Source organism: Sus scrofa, chromosome 2 (assembly GCF_000003025.6).
Source record: "Sus scrofa isolate TJ Tabasco breed Duroc chromosome 2, Sscrofa11.1, whole genome shotgun sequence".
Taxonomy (NCBI): Eukaryota; Metazoa; Chordata; class Mammalia; order Artiodactyla; family Suidae; genus Sus; species Sus scrofa.
In genome coordinates this window covers 89,754,092-89,767,543 of record NC_010444.4, presented here as the reverse complement: position 1 = coordinate 89,767,543, position 13,452 = coordinate 89,754,092, and the positions used below count along the sequence as shown (strand labels likewise).

The 13,452-nt window shown below is 43.4% G+C and overlaps 1 protein-coding gene across 5 annotated transcripts in view; it reads right to left on the bottom strand.

Annotated features, from left to right (window-relative positions):
* Nucleotides 1–13,452, bottom strand: part of RASGRF2 (Ras protein specific guanine nucleotide releasing factor 2) — a 268,156-nt gene that overhangs the window by 26,560 nt on the left and 228,144 nt on the right. For all 5 annotated transcript variants that reach the window (XM_021084499.1, XM_021084503.1, XM_021084500.1 and 2 more), the window contains exon 19: nt 6,806–6,918. In XM_021084499.1, coding sequence (XP_020940158.1) covers nt 6,806–6,918 — 113 coding nt within the window. The remainder of the gene's footprint in view (nt 1–6,805; nt 6,919–13,452) is intronic.

Here is a 13,452-nt window from a genome sequence, read left to right as displayed (position 1 = left end):
AGGGATCTGATGCTTAACCTACTGTGCCCAGCCAGAGATGGAACCTGCATCCCAGCACTCCCAAAGTGCCACTGATCCCATTGTGCCATAGCGGGAACTGCTAGAGGACGCTAGTTTTAAAAAGCAATAATAACGTGAGATTCTGTGTGTTCTAAATTGATTACAGCTAAACTATCACCCTCAAAAATACAAAATCAACCGAATTGGGTAACTATATGCCCACTTCATGCCGGGCATGTACTAACTGCCTGACACACGGTCTCTCCTGAATTGTAAAAAGTCCCTTTAAAGTAAGCGTTATTATCTTCATTTTATAGAGGAGGGAGAAAAGCTCCAAAAAATGGACTAAATTGCCCAGGGTTCAGTCCAGTTGTGCTTTGCTGCTGCTTTTGCTCGTCTTAAGCAGGCTCATGAAAGGCACCTGTTCAAGGGTCCGGCATTGAACACACACCAAAAAAAAAAAAAAAAAAAGTCAATTCCCTTTCCTCTAGTTTCCTTCTTTCTAACAAGAACTCTCGGCTGCTTACCAGGGAGCAGAGTCCTTCTAGATTACAGGAGTGGCAGCCCTCTTGTCTGCAATTAGCCATTTCATTCGTGAGTAGAAAAAGTCATCACACGGTAAAGGGCAGGTTAAGGTGAAGAAAAAAAATAAGTCAGTGCAACTCTTTCTCCAAAGACCATTACATCACACTTAAAGGCTACATGGGGGAAAAGTGGCTCTTTCCCAAAGTGCATGTCATTCTTTCTATTGCAGTCGAGGTTCTTGGAGGGAGATCAGTGGCCATATAACGACGTGTACCCGTGGAAAAAGTCTTGTTTATGAGGCTGGGCAATATTCTTCCCTTGGAAAGAAATGGTCCAGAAGTTATTTAGCTTCTATTCAAATGTTCCCTTTCTCAAGGATCTTACCCTAATGTTCCAAAATACGTCTGGTCCCAGTAAGTTACCTAACATTTCTCTCTTCAAAAGAATCTACTCTATAAATGAAAAAACTGTTCTCTATTTTTTTAAAAAAAAGTCCCCTTAGAACACAACGTCTTAACTCTAGATTACCACTAAAAAATGTCTAAGGATCTATAAACCTTTTTGAAATGATATGCAAATATGCATGTATTCCTATGTTCATGTGCCACATATAAACATCCACATGAGAGCACCTTAGCCTGACAAAGTTGCACAGAAGCACAATCAACTGGATTACCTTTGAATCTGGTAAACTAATTTGATTAAACCAAGTAAAACTTTTACCTCAGCCTGTTCATTTTTTTTATAACTATAGTTTATTGTCCAACATATCCCTGATACTTCTGTTTACTTCTTTTTTTATAATGATTTTTATTTTTTTCCATTATAGCTGGTTTACAGTGTTCTATCAATTTTCTACTGTACAGCATGGAGACCCAGGTACACATACTTGTATACATTCTTTTTTCTCACATTATCAGGCTCCATCATAAGTGACTAGACATAGCTCCCAGTGCTACACAGCAGCATTTCATTGCTAATCCATTCCAAAGGCAATAGTCTGCATCTAATAACCCCAAGCACACAATGGAATACTACTCAGCCATAAAAAAGAATAACATAATGCCATTTGCAGCAACATGGATGGAACTAGAGACTCTCATACTGAGTGAAGTAAGTCAGAAAGAGAAAGACAAATACCATATGATATCACTGCTATCTGGAATCTACTACATGGCACAAATGAACCTTTCCACAGAAAAGAAAATCATGGACTTGGAGAATAGACTTGTGGTTGCCAAGGGGTCTGTTCATTTGAATAGCTGGTTTGTTGTGCGAAGCAATTTGAATGAAGTAGAGTTCTTAAAAAAAAAAAAAGTCTGCTGCTGCTGCTGTTGCTTCGGGCTGTGTGGGTTTGTGGGTCTCCTTTCCATGTCCTGAACCCATTCCAGCTGACCATCCAAGAAGGCAACCACTGTTTCCTTTCATTCTGTGGCATGTTGGTTGTCTACTGGGTCACTATGCTGAACAGCAGAAATGGACACAACACTGTAAATCCACTATACGCTAATTAAACAAAACAAAAAACAAAAAAATCAACAGAAAACCAAATACACTGCATAGATTCAGAAGCCAGCTAGTCAGACAACATGGGAGGGGGTGGTATTTTAGGAATATGAAAGTTTTGAGGAGACGTTTTATTGACAAACAGGGTCACAAACTACCTATGCCAATTAAGCTTTCTCATCATAAAGCAACCCCTGTGAGGCTGTGAGGTGGGGATGACTCAGCATAGAAAGCTTTCCCTTCACTGTTTTCATGTAATATATGTTCAAATACACATTTCATGTTTATATCTCTTACCTGACCTGAATGCATATAAATCTTTAATGTCAGGGGCTTTTGTTTTTTTCTTGGCCATGCCCGAAGCACATGCACATCCCCAGGACAGAGACTGAACCTGTGCCACAGGAGTGACAATGCTAGATCTTTAAGCCCCTGTACCACAAGGGAACTCTCAGGGCTTATTTATTTATTTAATTTTAATCTCTCACAATCCTAACTTGTATTCTCCAAGAAGAATGTTCAGAAATGTTCCCTACAGATGTGAAGGCCTCTCTAACTCTGGTCCAGGTCCAATATAAGATGAACTTACTTCTAGTGTTCTGAATACTTATAGAGTTTGATGACTATTCCAGGATCCTACTTTTCCCCCACATCTATCACTCAGTATAATCAGTTTAAAATTTTGTGCATTTGTAAGAGAAATGCCAGTTAAGAAACTTCAAGGGAAATGGGATAATCCAAGTTCTATGACCAGAAAATTTCCTCTTCAATTGTAGAAATCATGTAGTCTTTTTTTTTTTTTTTTAAGTAAAGGTGGGAACCAGAGGACTCAAGGTCTAGAAATCATGTAGTCTTAAAAAACAGAGCCAAGAGGAAGCACCCTCTGGGCAGCTTGCTTGCTACTGGGATTGGCTGGCTTGGGCCCAGGGCGTGGCCTGCTTTAGGCTCTGCTCCTCTCCACCTTATGAATGGTTTAATCTCTTGTTGCTTCTGGGACCTGCCAGACCACCTCTTCCTCCCCATGGCTTTCCTTCTTCCAGGCTTACTTGAGCCCATTGCTCTGGTACAGTTAAAAAAAAGGGGGAGGGGGCATGGTGCAGATGTCTAGAAATGCATGGAAATGTTTAATACTAAATTCTCCTAGTTACGGCTGAAAATAATTCTCCATTTGTTTTCAAATTAAGAAATGAACTAACATGAAAATATTTTTAATTTTCAGGGTTATTAAATAATTCTTTTGATTTCTGTTTCTCTCTCATATACCCCGTGATTTTTTTTTTCACAAAGAGATTTCATAAATGATAACATTCCTTCCGTTAATGGCTCTCTCTAGGTCCTACTTCCTACTCTACTTTGTAATCACTCTGACATGAGTTTTAAGAACCTAAATTTCATACATATAAGCATGAGCATCTGATATTGAAAATCATTCAAAAATCCTAAAAATTAATGTATTATTTATTCCTCCTATAATCACAATCTCATGTGCCAGGGCCAGGACCTTCAAACACAGTGCAGGTAGAATGAATTACTTGGCAGGCAAAATTTAATCTAATATCACTTGTTTTCTTGCACCAGGGTTTTTTGCACAAATCTGTTCACTGGCTTATTGGGAAGATAAGTTAGTGCCCCAGAGACTCAGCTGACACAAACTAAATTAGTTTTTATTTTTTAATTGAAGTATGGTTGATTTACAATATTGTGTTAGTTTCAGGTCTACAGCACAGTGATTCGGTATTTTTGAAGATTATATTCCATTATAGGTTGTTAAAGTTATTACAATCTCTTTTCTATAGACAAGACAATGAAGCCTAAAGAAAGTTGAGTCTGACTAAGATCTAGCCTGGTTTTATTTGGGCCGTGTCACCTTGACGGCAGAAACTATTTTTCCCAAGAGCTACTGTCAGTGCTTTCTCGTAACAACAATAACAACAATACCTGTAGCAGTGATATGAGTGCTAATTATGATTCAGGCCTTGTGTTAACCTCTTTACACATATTACAACACATAATCTTTACAACACCCCAGTGAGGTAGGTCTTGATAGCCTCACTTCATAAATGAGGCAAATAAGGTTTAGACTGATTAAGAAACTTGACAGCTATCAGTGGCTGAGCCAAGATTTAAACCTGTGACACCTTACATGTTAAATTCTTCGAGGTGTTATGCTCCCAGGCTGTACCATCTACTAAAGTTTCTCCTCTTTATCAGCCTTACATCTCTAATTCTTATTAGAATTAGCACTTATTCAGAAAGAAGAATATGAAGTTCCCATCATGGTTTAGCAGAAACAAATCTCATTAGTATCCATGAGAATGCTGGTTTGATCCCTGGCCTCACTCAGTGAGTTAAGGATCCGGCATTGCCGTGAGCTGTGGTATAGGTCAAAGACAAGGCTTGGATCTGGCGTGGCTGTGGCCGTGGCCAAGGCCGGCAGCTGTAGTTCTGATTTGACCCCTAGCCTAGGAACTTCCATATGCCATGGGTGTGGCCCTAAAAAGACAAAAAAAAAAAAAAAAAAAAAAAAAAGAAGAAGAAGAAGAAGAATGTGTACATCTTAAGCTTGATGAATAATAAAGACCCAGGATTGTAAAGAAGGTTCGTCTGAAGCAGTAGTGTCAGTCAGCTGAGTTCTGAGTTCACCTGCAGGGGCAGGGAGAAAGCCCTCGGGATTGATGGCTAATGTCTGGCATGAGTGTTGTGAGGGGCTGGGCAACATGAGGGCCTCACCCTGGCCAGTCCCAACAGCCTGAGCACCCTCATTTCCCTGCCGGCTATTTGGTCACATATCTCTAGGGACACAGATTTCCAGAACAGAGTTGTTATATATCAGTGTTTTAAACACAAAGAGCAGCATCAACTGTTTACATGGAGAAAAGAGGAACAGCAGTCACTCACGGACATAACCACTCACCCACCGACACCAGGTTTTATCTGCAAATGTATTTATAATTTTAAAATCTGAAAATAACCATAGGAACAGAGGCCCTAAGCTGACCTAGCCCTTTCCATAGGAGGAGAAAGGGAAGAAGGCCCAGTTTCCTAGGGTTGCGCTAAACAAGTACAACAAACTTAAAACAACAGGAATTCATTGTCTTAAAGCTCTAGAGGCTCAAAGTCCAAAATCAAGGTGTCTGCAGGGCCATGCTCCCTCTGAAACCTGTAGAGGAATTCTTCCTTGTCTTTCCCCAACTTTTGGAGGTTTGCCAGCGATGGCATTTCTTGGCTTGCAGCTGCCTCCCTCCAAAGTCTGCGCCATCCTCACCTGGCATTCTCTCTGTATTTCCCTCTATGTCACATGGCCATCTTCTCAAAGGACACCAGTCACACTGGATTAGGTGCCCACCCTACTCCAGTATGATGACCTCGTCCTTACTAATTACATCTGCATGGCCCTATTTCCACATGAGGTCATACGGTGAGGTACTCAAGGTTAGAACCTTGACAAATTTTTGAGGGGGGACACAATCCAACCCATAATAGCCTGTAGTCCAAAGAAGGGTCCAGCTATGGGATCTTGAGCTAATGGGGTAAGAATGACTTATGGGCCAATTGTTAGCAGGCATTGCTGCATCAGGAAGGGTGGACTGAAATAAAATGGACTCTCCATTGAACTAAGTGGACTCTCCTCTAACAAAGAAACAAGAGTCAAGTACAGAAAAAAAGGAAGGATTCTTTCCAGAGGTTGCAAATGAAGAGGGACATAGAAGTCAGAATGGGAAAGGAGCACCAGGCCCTGGCAGATAGGGGCCAGGCTTTGTACCCCAAGCAGAGGCAGACAGACAGCTGTGAGTGAGGTGGACAGCTGCAACTGAAATGTCCACACAGAGACACAGATGGCTCCCTTCTTCACAGAGAGGGCACTAGAAAAAAATCCACCCAGTTCACAAAGCCACAAGAAAGTTTGTGACTTGCTTGGATGCTGGCTGTCACAACAGATACCAGCAGCCTCCTAATGAGACACCCAAAGTTCAAGACTTTGTCCCATGGAAGCATGGGATCCAAATGTACACAACCTACATGATGTGGAAATCCACACCTAAGAAGATGACGGTCAAATTGGTCCAGGACCAGCAAAACAAGCCAAAGAAAACAGCTACTTTGGGGTGGCACATCCACAAGCGAGATACATGAGTGTCCCATAGAATTGCCACCCACCCAGCCCATAATGTAAGCTTTCCATAAACAGTTAGAACCACGTGAGGAAGAAACAATTCTGGGATGCCTGCTGGGCTGGGCCTGCAGGGGAGGGTCCTCAAGGCATCTGGTTCTACAGTAAACCCTGTCTGCCACTCAAACAGGAGTGACTGAACTCTACACCAGTTATGTTGCCTGGTCGGAAATCTCCCCAAGGCCACTTTACCAGTGAGGACAGAGCTCCTGCCAACCCCGGGAGTCTAAGCTACTCCTTCTGGTTGGCAGGACCTTCTTTTCTTTTTCTTTTTCTTTCTTTTGGCTTTTTTGCCTTTTCGAGGGCCGCTCCCTCGGCATATGGAGGTTCCCAGGCTAGGGGTCTAATCGGAGCTGTAGCTGCCAAGCCTATGCCAGAGCCACAGCAACTCGGGATCCGAGCTGCATCTGCAACCTACACCACAGCTCATGGCAACGCCGGATCCTTAACCCACCGAGCGAGGCCAGGGATCGAACCTGCAACCTCATTGTTCCTAGTTAGGTTCATTAACTACTGCCACGACGGGAACTCCAGGACCTTCTTTTCTATGAACACAGCACAAACCAAACAGCACAGTTAAGAAGCACCTGCAACTGCCCTTACCTCAGGATATTCGCCGTGGCTTTCCTTTCTTGGGGAAGAAGGTCTGGGTCTCGCAAAACTTCTTCAAGCAAATTTAGGACATTCATCTTTAGTTCGTTGTTGAGTTCAAAATCCTGGAAAGTAAAATGGATCCTTTTATATTTATTTTGGGGTTTTTTTTTGGGGGGGCACACCCATGGCATACAGAAGTTCCCAGGCTAGGGGTCAAATCAGACCTGCAGCTGCCAATCTACACCACAGCCACAGCCACATGGGATCCTTAACCCAGTGATCGAGGCCAGGGATTGACCCTGTGTTCTTATGGGTACTAGTCGGGTTGGTGACTGCTGAGCCACAGTGGGAACTCCTAAAGGGATCTTTTAAAATTTTGGTTTTGAAGGGTGTGGCTCCGTGACACAGAATACCACTCTTCACAATAAATTCTCTAGATGCTCTGTATGGAAATTAAAATGTATGCACTCTCCCTTAGAGATCCTGACCTAATTGGCTGGGGATGGGGCCCTGCTGACAGGCTCCTGGAAGGGCAGGAATTCCTTAAAGAAATAGGTTTCCCTTAGCCTGGAACACTGTGCTTCCTCCACAGGTTTATTTCTATTCATCCTCCAGCTCTAGGGGGTGATGATATATTTCCTCTATATCTACTTTTTCTTTCTCAACCAAGTCTCCTTCCTTGGTTGACCCAAGGGGACAAAGAGTTTTTCCTTGGCGCCCTCATCCTAACTGATTGTCCTGTAAGGGCCGATTTAATTGTCTGGTCTCCCATGGGATCATGAGAAAGATCAGTAACTGGGGCAAAGCAATAGATCAAGAAAAGACTTGCTGCAAGGATAAAAGCTGTCATTTGGGCAGTGACGTGAATAAAAAAACTTTAGTACAGATAAGCTAAAGGGTAAGTGACCCCCACACACCCACACACCAAATGGGCTGTATCAAGCAAACACAGGCGTAGGACCGAGGGGGCACCCACTGGACAAAGCTGGGACAAGGTGAGCATCAAAATGAATAAGGAGAGGGAGTTCCTGTCATGGTGCAGCAGAAACGAATCCGACTAGGAACCGTGAGGTTGTGGGTTCGATCCCTGGCCTCACTCAGTGGGTTAAGGATCCGGCTTTGCCATGAGCTGCAATGTTGGTCACAGACACGGCTCGGATCTGGTGCTGCTGTGGCTGTGGCGCAGGCCAGCAGCAACAGCTTTGATTAGACCCCTGGCCTGGGAACCTCCATATGCCGTGAGTGCAGCCCTAAAAAGACAAAAAGACGAAAAAAAAAAAATGAACAAGGAGAGTAATATGTATTAACCTAGTGAACTGAAACAACCTGCAGGTCCCTATTGATGCCCACAAACAAATACATAAATAGATAAACACACGAAGAGAGGAAAACAGAAAACTACCCTTCACAGTGGACTTGTAATAAATGCAAAGGAATGAAAGAGTTAGGAAATCACCATTTTTGACAAAAGCAGTAATAAGTGATTAGAAAAGGTCATGGGATACTGAAATATATGGGGAACAGAATTAAGAGAGTCGGAGCCCTCACCCCCTTGACACACACCACTATTACAGACTATTTATTAATCACGAAGGGAGACTCTGACAGATGCCACCTTAGCCAAGAGATCAGAGATGTCATCACCAGTAACGGAGCAAACCAACATCATGGATCCCTGAATGTAACGCTCCGGGAAGAAGCATCCCTTAGGATTTTTGCCCCAAATGCATAATCCCGCACTTGCATTGAGAGGAAGCACTGGTCTACAGGCTCTAAAAATGTTAATGTCATCGGATACGAAGAGAAACTGAGAAAGGGCTCCAGTTTAAAGGACACCAAAGAGACCACAGCTAAATGCAGCAGATGAGCCTGGATTAGATCGAGATCAAGGGGGAAATGCTATACAGGGCATTACCAGGACAATGGGCAAAAAGAGAGTCAGAACTATGTACAGTCGAGAGCATTCTATTCATGTTACTTGTCCTGAATTTGGTCATTTTGCCAGAGCTACTTAAGAGCAGGTCTGTGCTCTTGTTGGGGGAGGGGAGGAAAGAGAGAGAACGTGAGAGAGGAAGGGAGAGGGAAGAAGAACACGCACGTGTGGTCAACACACTAACCAAGAGCGACTCCAGAGGTGTATCAGTGCACCTGGCTTTATTCTGGCATTTTCTCTCGATTTGAAATTTCTCCAAAGTAAAAAATAAGTAAAAAAGGTAAGGCTGTAGTGCTTTCACACTCCTTTCTTACATGCATTCTCATAAAACACTGACAGCACGTGGGCAGCATCCTGGAATTGCCAGGTGTCCAGAGATGCCTTCCGGGATCTGATTCTGAAAGGCTGTCTTTGTACGTGCAGGCCTGGGGGTTTACTTTCGCTCCCACATAAATTACTTGTTATAACTACAGTTTAACTTAGGGAAAGTAATTTTGAAGCACTCACATTCTGAATTCTTTTCAAAGACGAAAGAGAATATTGCTAAGTGCAACCGATCCGATCCAAAGAAAACAGCATACTTTTGTGCTGTTTAGCAAATTAGGGGCAGAAAGTCCATCATTTCACAGAGTGTAGTTAAAGCAAAAGTCTAATTTATTTTGAATGGCATTAGTGTGGGCCCCTATTTGGTGGAGAACAGTGTTCATTTTTCTCAACATCTCACTTGCACTGTTGGCAGTCAGTACCCTTTCTTCAGGAACAGGAGTCACTGGTGTCTGGGGCAACACCTTCAGAGGATAAGTTTTCCCAAAATTTCACCTGTTTATTTTCCAAGAGCTTCTTGGCCACTGATTTTTCTTTCTAAATACATGCAAACAGAAGACAGTAACATCCTGCAGCTGTTTTTTTCCCCCCCTTTGTCCCACCCCCTCCCCCACTTCAAAGGGAAAGGAAATGATGTTTGTAAACGGTTAATGGTCTCGCCTACTTCTGTCTTCACGCACTACCAGAGGATTTCTCAGGCACTAGGAGTCTGTGCTTAATGAATGTTTGATATTTATTAGTGAGATGACTGAGTCCTCCTGTGGCTATGTTGAGTCTCTAATGATATAAATAATCAGATTATCATAAATGGATTAGTGTGAAGGACATCGAGCCGGTGTTTGGACCTTGCTGGGGGCTAATTGGTGGTTTAATCAACAAGCATCCTTGAGCACCTACTGGGCCCCCATCCTGGGTGCAACAGAGGGAACACTTCTGAGATCCCAGGAAGGCAAAGTGAGTGAAAGGTCTTGCTGAGGAAAACAGAATGTAATGTTATTACTCTGAGCTCTGGGAAGACTAGCCTGAGAGAGACCTTCGGAAACTTGGTGAAATCTGCCCAGACACTTTGTGTTTTTTTCGTTTTTTGTTTTTTGTCTTTTTGCCTTTTCTAGGGCCACTCCTTCGGGACATGGAGGTTCCCAGGCTAGGGGTCGAATCAGAGCTGTAACTACCGACCTATGCCAAAGCCACAGCAACGCAGGATCTGAGCCACTTCTGCAACCTACACCACAGCTCATGGCAACGCCAGATCCTTAACCCACTGAGCAAGGGCAGGGATCAAACCCGCAACCTCATGGTTCCTAGTTGGATTTGCTAACTACTACGCCACAACGGGAACTTCCATGCCCAGATACTCTTTGAATCATGATGGTTATAGGTGAATATTCGATTGCTGAGGATGTAGCAAATAGAAAGCAGATTATCTAATGATGGCTGAGTATGAAATGTAAGAATTCTCACTCATAGTTTTCCTTTACACTTGCACAGGGTTTTTATCACATTCAAAGTGATCTCCTGTATATGATTTCAGCCCACCCAGGGGCAGGCAAGGCAGGAATCAAAATTCTGTTTCACACTGGGGCCACTGAAGCTGAAGAGAGGTGGTCATACCAGGGGGCTGAGATGCAGAATGGAAGGACATGGCTGTAGCAAAACAAGAACACAGATCTTCCATCTGGCTTCCTCCTGTGTGTCTCAAACTGTCACATGCAAACAAGAATCATCAGATTCGCGTGCAGCAGGTCTGGAACGGGGGCTGAGATTCTAATTTTCAAACAAGGTCTGCAGTGACGCTGGTCACACTTTCAGCAGCAAAACTTTTCCATGAAAAAACATCATGGGAGTTTCTGGTGTGGAGCAGTAGGTTAAGGATCTGGAATTGTCTCTGCAGCAGCTCCGGTTGCTGCTGAGAAGGGGCTTCAACCTCTTGTGCAGTGGGTTAACCATCCTGATTGCTGCAGCTGTGGTGTAGGTTAGGTCACAGCTGCAGCTAGGATTCAATCCCTGGCCCAGGAACTTCTATATATGCTGTGGTGGACCCCCCCCCCCCTCAAAAAAGAGTCAAATAAAAGAATAACTCTTCAAAAACTGACCAAAAAATTCTAAATTCTCTCCTCTGATGTACTGCCTAGGACATAAAGTTTTCTTTTTTTTGACCAGTGCTTATAAAATGCAAAACTGGACATACAAAAAGCTCTGTTAAAATCATAGACACTTCTACTTAATAAAAAGAAATCTGGAACAGCTAAAAGGTACTTGCCCTATTTAAACCCAGACGTAGATTATTCATGATAAGTGTGCCTGACAACCATTTTGTAATTATCGAAAATCTCATTTTTGGTGACATTTCCCCAGGTCCTGGGTCGTGGAGGGACACGGTTTCTTCCCACAGTCAGCAACCGGGGCTCCCACAAGGTGGCGCTCCTGGGTCGTCTGGCTCCACGGGAGTCAGCAGCGCCTTTCCTGGACCAGCAGGCGGGTGGAGAGCAAGCAGAACCAGAGTGGGATGCTTCCTGGGATGATGAACAAACCTCGCAGCACTCAAGAGGGCCTGCGGTTAGCATAGTAACGGCTATGTGGGTTGGTTTTCGTTTTCATGAAACGGGGCTCAGAAGGTTAAAGATGAGAAAAGAAACCACCCTGCTTTCAAAGGCAGAGAGCCCAGAAAATGTGCGACTCGTACATTGCAGTCTCTAAAAGGAAATTATAGCTCTTGTTCTTTGAACAATTACTGAGCCCCTCCATAGTGAGGGCTCTGGGTGATGGGACACAGCAACCAACAGAAGTCTGGGTGGATGGAGGAGACACTAGCCAATGAAAGCCACGGAGACCAGGGCTTGGGGCTGGAGGGGGGGGCGGTGTGGAATCTAAAAGCGGGAGAGCCTAGTGGTGCAGGACTGAGTCTTTAAAAAGGGTCCAGGCCTGGAAATGCAGGTTTGGGGACCCCCTGCAAAGAGATGACAGCTCAAGCACAGTGCCAAAGAGCAGAATGTGGTACACAGCAAAAGCTTAGGAACAAGAAGTTATCAATTGATGATGCTAGAATCCTCCTGGAGAAATAAGCTATTGGAACATAAGAATATTTTACGAAGACTTGTAGACTCTACTCAAACACATTCAAGAATGATTAGGAGAGTCAGTATTTTCTCTACGTCAGTGAACAATTCCTGAGGTACTTATCATGACTGAGACTTAGAATTTGCCACATGCTAGATGATATTTCAACCACCCTATTACCTAATTCAACCCTCAGTAGCAACATAGGTACAATCATTATTATCCTTATGTTACATACGAGGAAATCAAAGTTCAGAGAATCGAAGTATCTTGTCCAAAGTTGCATAGGTAGCAAGTGGCAGACCCAGGACTCAAACCTGTGCAGTGTCAGCGAAAGCCTGAGTCTTTAACTTTAGCTACACTGTAAGGACTCTCCAGAAAAAGCGGTTATCAGTGAGTGAGCACTGGTGGCTTGGGCTGAAAGACACATCCAAACCATAACTGGTTACCATACTGAGTCTGGAACTAACAGTGTTTGAGATGCAGATATCGAGACTCAGTTTGGATAAATAAGATAGACCACACAATGCCCCAAAAAATCATCTGTGAGGCAATAAATCAGATTTTCTGGCACTTTAAGATAAATCCTTGTTTAGGCATCTTGGAAATGAAATTCATTCCTTCAGGAGAGCAGGATATTATAATATACTACATATGGCCAAGGGAATGCTAGGACATTGGGATAATCTGATTCCATGAACACAGTTTGAGGGTAAAGAGAATTACAAGAGTAATTTTCTCACTGTAACCAGTACAGTGTATTCCTAACAGAGGCCAGAGTTTTTAAAAAGGAAAGTGGAAATACTGCAGAATGGAATAAAATCCCATAAATAATTTTAAAACCTGGTTCAAAGGGCTCATAAAGAAGTGGCTTAGGATGCGCTTAGACTCAAAAATAAGAGCCTAGAGTTGGACTTAGTGATTTTCAAGAAAAATGAAAAGCAGGCTTCTATTTCCTGCTTTCTTTGGCTACAGAAGGTGAAAATTTTGTCATGGTATAGATTTACGTTAGATCTGGGCCATTTTGTCAAATGGGAAACTGAAGCAAAGATGTGGGCTGATCTTCCCAAATCTATGCACACTGACCTCAGATTCCCCATTTTAACAACTAAGGATAACGAGCCTCTAATCCAGTGTGGTTTTCAGCTCTCTGGGGGAGGGGAACCTTTATTTAGAACTTTAATATTGAAACCTGATCCTGGGAAGATGTGCTGGCTAAAAGCTGGTATGGGGGACCCTGCATAGCACCCACTCGGTCTGGTCTACTGGCCACCACCCTGCTCTGCCTGCTTCTGACCACCTCTGGGCAACCTTGACTCTGAATCTGGGTTTCTCAATGGAA